Source organism: Zasmidium cellare (assembly GCF_010093935.1).
Source record: "Zasmidium cellare ATCC 36951 unplaced genomic scaffold M409scaffold_18, whole genome shotgun sequence".
NCBI classification, from domain to species: domain Eukaryota; kingdom Fungi; phylum Ascomycota; class Dothideomycetes; order Mycosphaerellales; family Mycosphaerellaceae; genus Zasmidium; species Zasmidium cellare.
In genome coordinates, this window is record NW_022986962.1 from 181,629 (window position 1) to 197,080 (window position 15,452).

The 15,452-nt window shown below is 53.5% G+C and overlaps 6 protein-coding genes across 6 annotated transcripts; 3 read left to right on the forward strand and 3 right to left on the reverse strand.

The window, feature by feature from the left end:
- Window positions 1-75: 75 nt before the first annotated feature.
- On the reverse strand, window positions 76-1,712 carry M409DRAFT_66534 (uncharacterized protein; the record flags this gene model as incomplete). Its single annotated transcript, XM_033816977.1, has 2 exons — window positions 76-916; window positions 967-1,712. 2 exons carry the CDS (start codon window positions 1,710-1,712, stop codon window positions 76-78), a joined length of 1,587 nt encoding a protein of 528 aa, XP_033667376.1.
- Window positions 1,713-2,314: 602 nt separating this feature from the next.
- M409DRAFT_66535 (uncharacterized protein) lies at window positions 2,315-3,586 on the reverse strand (the record flags this gene model as incomplete). The annotated part of the gene is made up of 1 exon (XM_033816978.1): window positions 2,315-3,586. The coding sequence occupies one exon, from the start codon at window positions 3,584-3,586 to the stop codon at window positions 2,315-2,317; it is 1,272 nt and encodes a 423-aa protein (XP_033667377.1).
- Window positions 3,587-4,640: 1,054 nt separating this feature from the next.
- M409DRAFT_54830 (uncharacterized protein) lies at window positions 4,641-5,908 on the forward strand (the record flags this gene model as incomplete). Its single annotated transcript, XM_033812841.1, has 2 exons — window positions 4,641-5,636; window positions 5,837-5,908. 2 exons carry the CDS (start codon window positions 4,641-4,643, stop codon window positions 5,906-5,908), a joined length of 1,068 nt encoding a protein of 355 aa, XP_033667378.1.
- A 764-nt stretch (window positions 5,909-6,672) lies between these two features.
- M409DRAFT_54831 (uncharacterized protein) lies at window positions 6,673-9,072 on the forward strand (the record flags this gene model as incomplete). The annotated part of the gene is made up of 5 exons (XM_033812842.1): window positions 6,673-6,730; window positions 6,772-6,998; window positions 7,049-8,373; window positions 8,427-8,503; window positions 8,570-9,072. The coding sequence occupies 5 exons, from the start codon at window positions 6,673-6,675 to the stop codon at window positions 9,070-9,072; spliced, it is 2,190 nt and encodes a 729-aa protein (XP_033667379.1).
- Window positions 9,073-10,841: 1,769 nt separating this feature from the next.
- M409DRAFT_66536 (uncharacterized protein) lies at window positions 10,842-11,949 on the forward strand (the record flags this gene model as incomplete). The annotated part of the gene is made up of 6 exons (XM_033816979.1): window positions 10,842-10,963; window positions 11,062-11,141; window positions 11,193-11,315; window positions 11,366-11,420; window positions 11,475-11,719; window positions 11,774-11,949. The coding sequence occupies 6 exons, from the start codon at window positions 10,842-10,844 to the stop codon at window positions 11,947-11,949; spliced, it is 801 nt and encodes a 266-aa protein (XP_033667380.1).
- A 1,063-nt stretch (window positions 11,950-13,012) lies between these two features.
- On the reverse strand, window positions 13,013-15,092 carry M409DRAFT_66537 (uncharacterized protein; the record flags this gene model as incomplete). Its single annotated transcript, XM_033816980.1, has 10 exons — window positions 13,013-13,143; window positions 13,209-13,385; window positions 13,528-13,976; window positions 14,028-14,151; window positions 14,209-14,237; window positions 14,294-14,448; window positions 14,511-14,644; window positions 14,692-14,832; window positions 14,887-14,926; window positions 15,078-15,092. The coding sequence occupies 10 exons, from the start codon at window positions 15,090-15,092 to the stop codon at window positions 13,013-13,015; spliced, it is 1,395 nt and encodes a 464-aa protein (XP_033667381.1).
- Window positions 15,093-15,452: the final 360 nt, after the last annotated feature.

Genomic DNA, 15,452 nt, shown 5'->3' on the forward strand with positions numbered 1-15,452 from the left:
AGTCCTACGTGTGCTTTGTGTGGCTTGCAACGTTTTCAAGATTGATCAATTGAAAAATTTAGCAAACGTTCTTGATCATGTACTTCCACTCGCTTTCAACCTCGCATTGGGATACTCCGCGACAGTAAAATTCGTCTGCGTACGATTCGTCGACCCGGGAACAATATACCTCTTCGTCTTGGGCAAATTATCAATGAACCCCTGCGGCACATTCAACGTCTCCCTCACGACCTGCGCCGGCGTGAGCGCCAACCACTGCGCGGCGCTGATATCGATATACCGCGGCGCCTGCAAGACCTCGATATACACGAGTGGATCGTCGCCCGTGTTTTCGACGTAGTGCGAGCTTGCGTCGGTGATGTAGCCCACGTCGCCGGCTTGGTAGTCGAAAGTGCGGGAGTTGGTCGGGCCTGTGAAAACCGTCACGCGGCCTTGGCCTTGAAGGAAGAAATTCCATTCGTCGGAGGTCAGGTGCCAGTGGATTTCGCGCATGGCGCCCGGGTCGATAGTGAAGATTGCGGCGCTGAAGTTGTTGGCGATGGGGAAGGTGGAGGGGTCGACGATTTTGACGCTGCCGCCGGGGACGGTGTACGGTTCTTGTGCGGAGAGGTGGTAGCTGTAGGATTCGTTTTGGGGCAGGGACCCGGCGGGGCCGGTGGTGCTATCTTTGGTTTCTTGAAGAGACTGCTCGAAGGGACTGCCGTTGAAGATGTAGCGCTGGTCGCGGGGGAGGTTCTTGAAGGTTGAGACGTCGGTTTGGAAGTTTTTGGCGAGGACTTGGAGCGGGTTGCGGGCGAAGAGTTCGGTGACGAGATCGGTTGCGTCTTCGGAGAAATCACCTTGGTTGAAGACGAGGAGGAACTCGACGCCGCGGTCATCGGCTTGGATTGAGTGCGGGACGCCTGCTGGGAAGAACCTGCTCGATGTCAGTGCTGAGATGCGGAAGCCTTTGAAGTGGCGACTTACCAAAGATCCCCAGCTTGCAAATCATCAACGTAAGACTGTCCGTTCTGATTCACAGCAGCGATGCGAACACCTCCAGAGAGGATATACGCCCACTCGTTTGCTGAATGCCAATGCAACTCTCGACATGCGTGGGGCCCAAGATTCATATCCACACTCGCCATCGCGGCTGCCACAGGCAACTCATTTGTATTCTGCTGCCGCGCCCATCCAGGATTACCACCACCAGTACCAGACCGTGCACTTGAAAGTCCCATCGGCCACTTTGCATTTGGGATGTCGCCCATATCAGTGCCAGGTCGAGCAAGAAGGTCGCTGTTCTGTCTCTGAACCTCTTCGTTGCGAGGCCCAGCGTCCGCTGCACCGTTCCCACCACGGATGGGTTGCGGATTCTCAACTTCTGATAAATCCAGATACAACCCCAGATCAGCCTCAGCTTCCTGTCCAGATACTAAAGTGTACTGTCCAGCATTCTGAGCATTTGAACCTGTTTTGGCAGGCACGTTTGGTCCAACATCCGTCGCTGGCTTGCCATCGCCACTGTTCCCGAGCAGTTCCCGTCCACCGTAGGGACTACCAGATGCTCCAACAGGGCCGACTGGATGGTAATCAATGTCTGAATTGTCAATCTCAGGGCCGTTTGGCAGTCCCACGATCTGTGATCCTTGTCGCTTGCGGAAGGTGGGCGCAGCCACGCAGGGAGAGATGGCTGCAAGAATGCATGCCAGCAAGGCGCTGTTGAGTCTCATGGCTTGGGCGAGGAGGGCGATTGATGGGTGGCATCGTAGCAGGCACTACCGGTAGGCTGGCTGGTTTATGTTGGCCATCGCGCGACAGTGATGTCATGTTTTAATGAGGACATGCTCGCCCGCATCATGTCGCGGACGCTGTACCGATGATGGGTTGAGCCGAGCCAGACCAAAGACGCGAAAACCAAAGTCTGTAGGCAGTCTTGGTGGTGTTCGACTCGTTGGTGATGTGATGATTACATCTTCAAGCCTGCGCGTGCAAGGCGATTTGAAATGGACGCGGATCAAACTTTGACTTTGAGGTTTGTTTGGATCGGGACGATGGAAAGGGTGCGGACGGTTTTATGATGTCGTCGGATTTGGCTCCGGAAGTTCAAGGTTTAGCTTCTCGCTAAGCCAGCCAATGTTTGAACGCCGTGGTCTAACTGCTCTTGTTCTTGAGTGCAAGATGGAGGAGATCGTTGGCAATAGTGGGTTTGAACAATTCGTTGGTGGAAAGACTGGTGCTGAACGCGTTTGCGAATTGCATGGCAGCTGAAGGTTTGGGCCTCCTACATCAGACTGGACATATGATACTTTATATTAAGCGTGACGAAACACAACTAACCAGCACACATCTCCAGAATCTCCAACACCTGCTCTTTTCGCTCCATCGGGATCGGATTGACATGACAACAAGGATCTGTCAAGCTATTCACCGCCAAGGCGTCAAACTTGTCCCGTCCCACATTCACCTCTTTCAGGGTACGAGGCATGCCCAGCTCGCGGAAGATGGCATCGAGAGCATCGCCAGCATCACTGCTCTCTTTCCACAGGCCTCTACTTTCGAGGACTTTGGCGACTGCGGGCTCGTTCCACATGAAGGCCTTGAGCTTCTCTTGCTTGGCACCGTTGACCTTGGCGTTATACTTCATCACGCTCGGTAGCAGGATGCAGGATGTCTGGCCGTGGCCAACCCCGAGAGGTCCAAGCTGATGTCCGATGCCATGCGATGCTCCGGGCATTATGGCCTTTCTCAGAATGATCAGGACCAAATTAACCCCGAGCATCGTGTTCAGTCTGGCCTCTTCATTCGTCCAGTCCTTCTTGGTGATGAGTAGATTTGGCACAATCTTCTTGAACGCCTCAAGTGTTGCCTCGTCAGCATCTGTATCGTCCTCTTTGAACATCCGGCAATATGATTCGACACAATGATCGATGGCACGGACACCGGTGGACAGCCAAACCCATTCGGGGGCTGTGATGCTGAGCTTGGGGTCGTTGATGATTAGTCTTGGGCCCATGAAAGGATGGCCCAGGACGAGCTTATGGTGGGTCTCGGGATGCGTGCCACCGCCGTAGCAGGAGTATTCGCCGCCTGAGAGGGTTGTCGGGATGCAGATAAGAGGCATTGTGGGAGATACGATGTCGATGTCCTTGGCTAAAGTGCCCATCTTGTTCAACGCCGCTGGCGCTATCTTATGCATGTCGTAGATCTCTGGGATTGTGGTTGTGTTGTTTGCCATGAACAGGAGCATAGCTTTTGCACCGTCGACCAGACTGCCACCTCCAATGGTGATCATGCAGTCGGCACCCTTCTCTTTCGCATCCTTTGACGCTTCCAGAACTTCGTCCCAGGGAGTATGCGGTTTGAAGCCAGGGTAGACCCCAGCTAGTCTGTCGCCCAGCGCAATCTTCAGCTTCTCGACTTCGTCGGTATTCCTTGACAGAGAGCCCGAGGCAATGATGTACGCTCTCTTTGCGTTGTAAGTATTCTTGACATGATGGGCGCAAGCTTCATGATGCGATCTTCCGTATGAGACCCATGGTGGGTTCTCAATGTCAGGCAGAGTGGGAAAAGCGAGGCGGTACGTTTCTCCAGGAAGTGCTGTCATGGTGTAGTAGTCTGTACAGAAGATGGAAGTGGAAGGAGAGAGAAGTGAGTACCTGAACCTCACGCATCGCTTACTCGAAGAGGATTAGGGTCCAGTCTTCAGCCCTTCAGCGATGTACGTTCACAGCGCTGGCGGAGGATGATGCTGGTAGTCAGTCAATGGTAGACGATGCGGATGCTTGTTCCGTCGGCTGGGGTTAGTCAGGACGCGAGCCAGCCGCGAACGGAGCTGAGTCGGACGACTTTGAAGCGAAAGCGGCAGTCGGGGGTGATCTGTTGCGTATGCCCGTCCATTTCTGCGCACTGCTCCACGTTGCTGGTCGCGAACAGACAGTCGGCGATGGAGGCCCGAGGGAGAAGTGAAGTCGAGATGCAGCCAAGGAGGATGGAATCGACTCCAAGGCCCAGAAATAGATGACCAATCAGGAACCACGGGATTGCCGCCGAAGTGTGTCTTGAAACGGGCGAGATGGACCTCACCTCTGCTCGTCTCTGCAACCTCAACCCACAGCGAGACATTCGCGATGAAACATGCGCTTCTTTGACGCAACCTGCCGTGTGCAACCAACCTACGAAAGACCATCCACTACCGAACAAAAGTAATTGGCCACGCGCTTGGCTGGCAGTGTACATGAAGCATCATGCTGCCTCGACGCGCCATCTCGTTTTGTCCAGAGCGGCCTTCAACACGGCCGCACGCCTCGACGCAGACTCCCACTCTTCACGGGTCTTCCTGCGTGTCGTATACCATCCGCGACACACAACAAAGCAGTATTCCCTCTCCTTTGTCCTTCTACACAATTCCTTTCTTGTACATTGCTTTGCTGGTCAAGCTTTCTTTCTTCACACAACGCCTCTGTCAAGGCATACTTTAATGCAGCACGCCGCCCTGCGCGTCTAATTCTCATTTACCGTTTGCCTGTCGACTTTCGTTGAGACATACGCCCTTTCGAGCAATTGCTGGCAATTGCGAACGAGCCACACGAAAGCAACGGCCTATTTCAACTCCACGAATCACTTCCAGCAACACCTTCATCCACGACAGACTATCAGCCATGACTTTTGGACAGGACTTTGAGAGCAAGTTCAACGAGAACATGCAAGACGACAGCCAGCCTGGTCCGGCCCCTTCTGAGGCTGCCGACCGCAAGGCCGACAAGAAGAAGAGCTGCTACTTTCCTCAGCCAGAGCATGAGGACTTCGAGATGCATCAGAAGAAGGACAACCCGCCACGTTTCTCAACCATCTTCGCGCCGGTCGCTCCTCCACCACCGCCTCCACCACAGCCTCCCCGAGAGTATGTGCAGGAGTACTATCCGCGACCGGAGAAGAAGTCGGGCGTCTTCATCCCGATGCCACTCTTCATCGTGTTTGCCGTGATCTTGTTCTTCGAGAGCACTATCCTGTTTGCATACACTGTCATCGGCCTCTACAACAACGCCCCTTCTCGCCTCTTCCCATGGGCTGGACAAGGAACTGCTGCTGCGGTCTGCGACAGTGGAGAACATCAGCCGGCTATCAACATCGCGCCCAACTTTGTGCTACCTCAGGGTGGTGAGCATGTCGCTGATCTGGTCACCATCAGCATTACCCCGACCATGTCGACCACCTCAAGCTCCAACACGTCGACCACCTCATCAAGCACGTCCACGGTAGACACCACATCCCAGGCCGCCGCCATTGCCTCTGACATCGCCGGCATTCTGGGCAGTCTGACTATCTCATCGAGCTCAACTTCGTCCTCTCCCGTCGCGACGGTCACCTACACTCCACCTCGCAGCACAGTCGACATCACCACGGTCATCACGCAGGGTGTTTCTGATGCCAGGACCGAGTCCACTGCTCCACCACCAACAGTCACCATGACTACACTGGTCCCGCCACCAAGCTCCACGGGTGCTGAAATCAGCTCACGAGATGCCATCGCCGCTAACGAGTCGAAGGTGACACCTGATCCGATCACTTCCTCGACGAGTACACCAACGACATTGGAGACTTCTACCACCACGCCTCCACCCTCTACGACGGAGCAGAGCACTTCGGAGACCTCGGTAAGTTCTGCAACCGGAAAGGTGTGTTTTGGAGGTTCTGGGGCTGTGCAACTCAATTGTGTCTGAACGCATTTGCATGAATAGAATGTAAGATAGTATGGGAAGATGAAGAAAATTGACATTTGGGTCAATCGTTGCACGTTCTAGTTTCTGGTCTCGAAACGTTTTCCATATGTGTGCCCTGCTGACCATGTTTGTAGACAACTTCTACTCGCACGAACACTAAATGTGGCTCTTACCCATGGCTCGTTGGCAATCTCTGTATAGACTGAGGAGGTGACGGGAGGGTTGGAGAAAGGGTAGAGTACGTTTGCGATAGCTCACAAGCCGATCGTTCGTGCACAAACTTACGACTACCTACCACCATTCATTCTTGGAAGCCTCCGCGACGAAAATAACAGTCTCTCCTTTGCCTGACTGAGCAGCGCTTCGTTGCGCCTTTGACTAAAAGGAAGTACTGTGTCTGTTAGATGACCAAACTCATGAACAGTGAGAACACATGCTCGCTAGCTACCCTTTGAATCTCCTGATTGTTTACCACCGATTGGATTGGACATGTATCTTTCGTGGCGTGACGTTACGAAGCTTTTGGGGGCTTGGTTCTGGACCTCCAAACGCCACTTCCCAATCAAGGACAATGAGGCTGATAGCTGCTGCAGGTCTTAGCTCTTTACACCGCAGACGAGTATATCAAGACTGCAGCAAGCAATGAAAACCTCGATTCGACATGACGTAGTACGATTTATCTGGGAGATGATATTGCAGTCCGTCCCGCTACCATAGCATTAGAGGTCCAGGTGGTAGGTCGGTAGGTGGCATGATGTGGCCGAGGATGGTATGCTTTCGTGGCGTTAGGCTGCATGCTCAGCCAACGACTAGCTCTACTGTCCTCTCGCTAAAAGTGCATGCAGGTGCTCAGCCGTTCACGCCATGGGACTGAGCTTGAACATAACGCAGCCTTAATCTTCCACTGGCAACGGAGGTCCTAATCCTGCTTTTCATCCCATCTCCACCAGCGACGACTGGGCTATCCATCATGGCGAAAGAACCCATTCACGAGCAGAAGGCTTTGATTTCTGAGGAAAGTCTACATGGTAGAAGATCAGGTGACAAATTCTTAAAACTCATAACACAGAGGCTGTACCCGCTGATAAGAGGACATGCATAGATTCCTCTGGCCAGAAGTTCAACTACCGACCAGGCATCCTACGGACCTGGGCCCTCACTACGCTCCTCATCTTGACGGCGGTCTTGTTCGGTCTGGTGCAGTATGCTGTTGGAGTTCTTCCGCATGGAACTGTTCGCGTTCCGATTGCGGGCGATGGTGTAAAGCATGAATGGGGGTCGCTCGTGGGCCGCCAGGTAAGGATATACTCTGTGGTCGACCAGATGGGAGGCTGACTGCTGTACAGCTTGTTTCTACTTCGTCCTCGGAGATATATCCAGCACAATCAATCCCCACGAGCGACGCCTGTCCCGAATGCGTCTCTTCCTCATCCCAAGAGATTTCTCCGCCCACCATCACGGGCGCAACACCGCCATCGGCGTACATACAGCCTTCTGAAACCATCACAAGAAGTGTACACACGAGCACCGCCCCAGCTACAACCAGGACGTCACCAGCAGCATACCTCGCCTCCAGCGAGACATACACATTGAGTGCCACGCCCCCATCAGCGTACGTCGACCCAGTGTCGTCGACCACGGCCTCTTCAGCATACGTCGATCCAGTGTCGACCACGACAAACACCCACAAAGTTGGCGCAACGCCCGGCCCAGCGTACGATTTCAATCTCGCCAGCCAACACGAAGCCGGCGGAGGCGTGGTGGTCTACACCTGGACCGCCGCGCAAGTCTTCGTGGGCACATACCTTCCCGTGCTGGTCGCCGTCTTCTATCGCGCCTTATGGTCGGTCCTAAACAACCACATGGCCCTGATCGACCCTTTCCGACAGATGAACCGCGCAAACGGGGCGCGCGCCGACCAGGTGCTCTTCTCCTTCTACCACAGCCGCGTCAGCATTCTCGACATCTTCCGAGCGATCTGGAGAGGGCGCTGGGGACTAGGCAGTAGCGCGATCGCCGCCGCGCTGACTTGTATCCTGCCCGCTCTCGCCTCCGAGGCGATATGGGTCGATACCACCTGGGACTGCTCGAATCCCAACGTCGGCTCGAATAACCCCTGTCCCGCGAGGATGACCGTCTCCGTCATCGTCGCACGTGTGTTGCAGGTGCTTCTCGCGCTCTGTGCTCTCCTAGTCCTGCTCGTCATCTTCGATCTGCGCAGCCGTCCAACTGGTCTTCGCTCCTGTCCGGCTTCCATTGCTGGTGTCGCTTGCTTGGTCCGTCATCCGAGTTTGGAGCGGGATTTTCGTGGGTTTCAGACGGCTTTTAGAGAAGGGGAACGGTTCGCTAAGGAATTTTTCGCTGGGAAGAGGTACAGACTTGGGTTCTGGGAGGATCGGTCGGGAGTGCGGTGCTATGGTATTCGGCCGGTCAGCGTTTATGAGGATGATATTTTCTCTCAAGCATCGATCCAGGTCGTTCCGAAGGTTGACGCCGCCGAAGAAGCCGACGTTCCTGGTTCACTGCATGTCCCATCCGCGAATGGGAGCAGAGCTTCACGCTGGGGGTTCCAGGAGATCGCACTAATGATCATGATCGTAGGCGCTTTTGGCGTAGTCCTAGCCTACACCCTTGACTACAGAGACGACGGCTTCAACAGATTTTTCAACAGGTACGCCAGACGAAGCGAGCGTGTTGCCAGTGACTAATACCCCCTTTCCCCAGCAACACCTTCGGCCCCCGCTTCCTCCTAACCGCCACGGGCACCATAATCGTACACTTCTGGACCCAAATCGCACACAGTACCGTCCCCACCCCACATCCAAAACCCCACCCCATCGCACAAAACTAACAAACCCCCCTCAAAGCCACAACCATAACCGCACCCTTCCACCGCCTCTCCCACCAACGCTCCCCCTCCCCCACCACCATCGCCTTCAATCCCACCACAACGCCCCTCCTCGCAACCTTCTCCGCCCTCCGCGCCCGCTACTTCCTCGCCGCCGCCGTCGCCACCGCCGCCCTCCTCGCCGAAGCCCTCAATATCGTCATCAGCGGCGTCCCTTTCGCGCCGGGGCAGGTGCATTTGCAGTTTTTGGTTTCGGCGTATGCGTCGTTGGGGATTTTGGGGGTTATGGTGGGTGTTTTGGGGGTGGTTTTGGTTTTGAGGAGGAGGAGGAGGGAGGAGTTGGTGGTTGTGGAGCCGTTTACTTTGGCGGGGATGATGAGTTATGTTGTTGGGGGGAGGGTTTTGGAGGGCGATGGTGGAGTGGGAAGCGGTGGGGGGAGGAGGTATTTCTTGAGGGAAGTGGTTTTGGAGGATGGGGAGAGGAGAGTGGTTGTTGATGGGGTTGATTCGCTGGATGGTTGAGACGATGTATTTATATTGCAAGAGCATACTTCGGGAGGACGGGCATGGAATTTTTGCACGCCACATATGTAGTATCTGCTTACCCTTTTCATGACATGTGTTAAAACCTTCAACGCTTGGTGCCCGCCGTCGGCACTCTCCCTGATAGGTCGGATAAGGTCCATCACATCTGCCCCTCCGAAGCCAACCACCAGCAATAATCAAAAAAACATGCTCCCCCAAGCACATGCACGAGCGAGCTCACCGCAAGCTATGGAATTCCTCGACTCACCCTGACGGCTATGATCGTACTTGCAACATCTTCTCCCATCATGGCAACTACGATGGCCTCGGTCACAATCACCGCAGCCAGCGAGGTCAGTAGTAGCGTGGTCGACGGACAGCTTCTCGACACTGTCCTCGTGCCCCCATTGCTTGGACTAAGCTGCTGCTGCAGCGTTGAAGAAGCCATAAGACTAGACTGCACTTTCAACATGCTCACGTATAGCTGAACACCAGCGCGCTGCCTGGACTGGCGGACAGCAACCGAGTTCAAAGAATGGCTTCAGCAGCCTCAACTCGGCTTTGGTGCTTTCCCTTTCTTCTATGACAAGTCCGGCACTAAGCGCATCGAGAACGTAACTGCAGTGGCAGAAGTAGCTGGCACATAGAACCCCATCATTCATACGACGCACTCAGTGCATTGTTCGGAGATATTGTTGAATCAGCTGTTGGATAGCTTGATTGGGGATGATGGCGAGTTGCATGGTACAGTACATGTGGGGTTTGATCGCTGTTGATGACATTTGTCAGGCTGCCTCCGCATAAGCTTCGTTGTCACAGCCTGGGAGACTACCCAGCTTAGATACTATTGATGACACCGAGGCAACTTGAAAGCAATCACTTTGATAATGGGCACTTTGTTATAAATGTTCTAAAGCGTGTAGATGACACAAGTGCCGAAATTGACAAGGCTAATTGTCAACATGCATGAGTCCGAGTAACGCATCGTCAACTAAGTTCCTAGCCTCAAAAACTTGGTCTGAAGGCACAGCTTAACGATAATGCCCTAACAGTGCAGATTATCATACCAATGACAAGTTCCTGTCATGGAAGGTGACGAGCAATCATCGTGTACGCTGACCAGCAAATCCAACTTGGACATGGCTGTATGCGACAAGTCTCAGGATTAACACCGATTCGCAGTTTCCAACTGCAGGCGATTGAGAGAGGGCAAACCACCCTCAGCATTCGCCAATCTGAATTACTCACATGTAGGAATTCCATTCCGCCAAGTCGCCCCTGAAATTGCCAGGCTGCAATTAGCCCGCTCGTGCAATCTAATCTGGAGAACACAGCACAGGCTTATGGATGGCATCTTGTACAGAGTATGTAGATTTCGAATACATATAGCCACGTTCAAACTTAGTGTGTACTCGATGAAGGCCTCCATTGCTGCAATAAATGCCGGCAATGCAGCTAACCGCAATGGCCAGATCTCCACATTAGGCACGTCAAGTGCAGATGCAATGGACATTGTAGCAGTCGTAGCCATAGCGTCGAGTAACAGTATTATAGAAGAGAAACATAAGAACCTAACTGTTACTATGCCGTTTTCTTCTGCTTTTTAACACGAGAATGACGATAAAGACGAAACGGAAATCCGCGTTGCACCCGCCGAGATCCGCAGTAGCCGCGGAACCGGATGCTTATATCGAAGGCTCACCTCAACTACAACAAGGTCAAGTTCCGATAGGCTGTGTAGCCTGCGCCCAAAACGGTTCGACACCATGTCGCGTTCGACACCAGAATCAGACGTTCGGCCTTCCTACAGCACAATCCCTCTGACCGTCAAGTTCGTGAAGATACATGCTGCAGCACGACCGGCGGAGCACGCTATGCCTTTGTTCCTGTTCGTGCACTCCCAGACAATCTTCAACTCCACGCGAGCGCTAATTGAAGTCTATCGCCGCTTCGCCCTCCCAGTGTCATAGAACTATAAAAGAACAGGTACTGGAATCCCAACGTGCAGCCAATTAATGAGGCTTTCCAGAAGGGCTTGTCGTCGAGTCCTTGGGCTAATGCCCTGAGTAAGGAGACCATGAACTGCCCAAAATCTGCTTGCTGATGAGTGGTGCTAGCGTACACTGCTCATGAAGCACACGAGTATTTCACTCGGCCGGGATATGACGAGCTCGAGAACGGCTGGTCAATCACCGAGAATGGCACGCTAATGATTGCTGTGAGATCTGAGATCCCACAAGGTCAGCGTTGCGCTCAATCATTGCTTGCGTACTCAGCTGATCTTTCAAAGTCACAGGACAGGCTTACGACTGGTGGTTCTCCTGGCATTCCGTGGAGACTGCTAGGCATGTACCAGCTTATTCCAACATCTGGCGTGCATCATTACTAATAGCCCCTAGGTACAAGCTCTGGAATCCAGTATCACACCAATACTCGTGGCGAGAGCCGCAATCCCGTAACTGGACTGGCCTTTCTTACCAGGACCGATATATCAACACAACGTCGTACGTGGACGAGTACGTAGGAAGCAACGCCGCTAAGTTGAGCATCGGCTTCATCGAACCAGAAAGCGTTGGATTCGATCAGAGCAGATGGCCAGAGCTTAACATAGAGACGATTGTCGTGGGCCAGGTGCTAATCGGGAGTGAGTGCACTTTCCACACTCTTAAAGTATAGTGACTAACAACTTGCCTCTTAGATTATACCGAGACCGCCTGGGACAGGGAATCGTATTCGATGCATCAAGTTCGCCGCATGCCAAATGGGTATCGCGAGTTACGGTCTCGCTTCTGGATTGCAAAGAGTAATCATGGGTCTGCTCAGCTCGGCCACGACCTTGCAGTGCACTGTAACATCGAGATGACTCGTAAGTAAACCGCAAATTGATGCTGTCCTTCCAAGCCCTCTAACACCAAATAGATCTCGGAGTTTTCCTCCCCGAAATCTTTCAAGAGTTCAAGGATACGTACTAGCAGCCTTGTCTGTGGACGCTGTTTCGGCGAGACAAAGGATGCCGGAATAGAATCTTCGTGAAGATTACATTCTTGGTTCGAAATTGTTCCAGGTGGTCGAAGCGGCAGTGTTAGGAGAGGACCAGGGAGCAGTGGCAATGTACGTTTAGACCAGTTTTATTAGCTAGCTGTTGAATTGAATATCTTGCCGGCGGACAGTGGGTTTTTTGATAGTCCTCATCGCACTCCAGGCTCAACAAGGAAAGACACCGTAAAGATCGTGCCCGGTTATAATCATTGTTGGAATTGATTGCGGTTGCAGTTGTTAATAGCTAGTCAGAGGTTTCGGGCTGTCGTTAGGGGTTCAACGGTCTTGGTGGACGGTTACGCCGGTGAGACAGACAGTACGTTTCTGTTGACTTCGCAAGGCCCGCTCACGCCTCTGACGATTTGGGCAAGCGCTGGTCCCGACGGCACATTCGAATTGTTACACCAGGCTCCGACGACCTTCAGCACCCCACCGGGAGCAGGCCATCTAGGTTCGTACTTTCCCCATGTGAAAGTTCTGAAGGCCCCATGAGAGTCCATATGTCGAAATTGCTGACTGTTCACGACGTGGAAGATCACTGCATCGAGACTCCTCGAGAAGTCCTCATGTGCAATGCAGGGACCGGTATCGTCGTGTTCCATTGCATGGCTGATGATGAGGAGCCTTATCCGGACTACAATACCTTTCATCAATGCAGAGATCCAGACGCAGTTCTGGCTTGGGCACTGCGAAATGCCGTGCCGTGGGATGGGATGGCCCAGAAGACGGAGGGCACGGAAGATGGAGGGCGCGTTTGGATTAGTGGCGCCGCCTTGTTGATAGACATGCGAATGCTTGGCTCCGATACCGGTCAATGTGACATGTGGGAAGAGTGTGAAGGAAGATCTTCCATCGCCAGTATTTTCCACCTGCCAAGCAATCGCCGCTCTCCTTCAGGTCAAACAGGAAACGTCGCCTCGCTCTTCGGAACCCCAGCCCTCCAGCGATACTTCGCAGCGACATGCTCCTCAAGCGGCTGCTTCTGTCCTGCCTTTCCATAGAAATTCTCTCGATACGTTCCTCCTGTGACTTCGTAGTCATGCTAAAGACCATTAGCCCGCTGCTCCTCAACATTGCAGAGTTGGGTGGATGACTTCCATGAAACATCCCTCTTGACTGTAGCTCGGGAACGAGTAGATTGCAGATGTCTTCGAAGGAGGACGGGAAGATGGCATACGGCATGTTGAAGCCGTCGACGTCGGCTTCGTCGACCCAGCGTTGCATTTCATCGGCGACCTGGGCTGGGGTGCCGACGACTGTGGCGCCCAGTCCTGTGTAGCGGAGACAAAGTCAGCATATGTATGCATGAGATGTGTATTTCTCACTCACCGCCAATCATGATCAATCGCGCCACGGTGTCTAGATCCCGTCAGCATCGCTCGGCCTCTCATAGAACGAATCTCGAAATCTCACTCTTCGTCCACTTCTCCACCCCTGGCGCAGCTTTACTCAGCGACTCCACCGCCGCCTTGATTGCATTACTCTCCGTGTGCCTCAACTCCTCGTCATCCCCATAAGGCCCCAGATCCATCCCCGTCCATCCCCCAAACAATGCCAACGCTCCCTCCTTACTCCCATACTGAATGTAGTCTTCAAATTTCGCCTGCGCTTCTTCTTCCGTGCGCCCGATCACGGGACAGAACAGAGCGAGGAATTTGAGGTTGTTGGGATCACGGCCGAATCGCTCTTTAGCTGTCGAGCGGATCTCGGCGATGTTGTCTTTTGCTACGGAGGGGCTGTGGCCGAGGACGAAGATGGCTTCGGCGTGTTGGGCGGCGAATAGCCGACCTGATTTGGAGGTTCCGGCTTGTAAGAGGAGGGGTGTCCTTTGGGGGGAGGGTTGGCAGATGTGTGGGCCGGGGCTTTGCGCTGGGGTGTTAGTAGGGCTTGTGGGATGGGATGGTAGGTCGTACACTTTGTAGAACTCGCCGTCGTGGTCGATCGTTCTGATTCGGGCCGGATCGCTGTACATGCTACGTTTTACGTCGCGGACCACGGCATCGTCTCGCCAGGAGGCTTGGAAGAGCTTGTACATCACTTTGTTTGCCCCTCGTTAGTTCTTCTGGTTCGAGACCTCGAAGATCTGCGACCTGCCTTTCATGTATTCTTCCGCAACGGTGTACCTTTACAAATCAGTGTCATCACAAGCGTGGATTCATAGGAATGTTTACGGACTTACCGATCAGCATGTAGAGGTTGCTCTTTGCCGATCAGGTTACGTGCTGCAGAGTCAAGGTAACCTGTCACAATGTTCCACCCAAACCTTCCCTTGGAAAGGTGATCGATTGTGGACAGTCTTCTCGCCAGGTGGTATGGCTGCTCGTAGGTCGTTGCCTTGCCGTAAGGTATATATTAGTACTGATCGTCAACGTGGAATCTCGACGGGGTGGACGGACGACAGTGGCGCCAACACCAATCGAATTTGTGGCGGCGGTCATGGCGACGACGACCGCCAAAGGCTCGTTGACGGGCCATTGTGCCGCAGACCTGATGGCTGGGTCAAGGCTGTCTTCGTATACGTCGTAGCCACCTTCAGCCTGTCAGCCTCGGGTCAGACTACAATCCATAGCCTCTCACCCAGAACGTCGGCGATGAAGATCCCGTGAATCTTGGCCTTTTCAAGAAGCTTGGCGAGATCAACCCAGTGTTCAATATCATTGAATCCAGACGATCTATCGTCAGGGTGCTGCCACAGTCCGGGCGACTGGTGACCACTACCTGCGTTATGTCAGGGGCCGATCGTTCACTGACAATGGATCGTGGAAGCTTCACATGACTCTATGAAGGCGTTCAAGATGAGTTTCTTCCTGTTCTTCGCGGTATTCAGTCCGTTACGTGCTGCAGTCTCAGGCTTGGGTGAGTCGGAATAAGCCAAAGCGACCATGCGATCGCGGATGATATCCATGGTAATTTGAAGTGAATTCTTGTAATTCCAGTGTACGTATGGCCTGCAAGAATCTCACATCACGAGCAGCCATGGCAGAAAGCTGTCCCTCGCACGCCATTGCTATCTACCCCGCTGTCGGCCAAGTGGGAGCCTTGATCGTTGTCTCTTAGTAGACGGGCTCTCAGCAGCTGGCGGTATACCAGTGTTGAACGCACTCGTAGCTCAAGAGTATAGGTGGGATAGCAGGATGTCTTCGGCTGGGTATTGTAGCAGAAATTGGACAGATATGCGCAGCTCGATTTTGACTGTTCAATCAACCGTCGGAAGCATGGCTGGCCGCGTTTCTCAATATCACCAACCTGAGTCCTGGCATGCTGGTTTGGAACGTTCATCCGAATTGGGATCTTTCAGGAGGCGTGTGGTGTTGAGGACAACGTGAAGTGAAATCCAC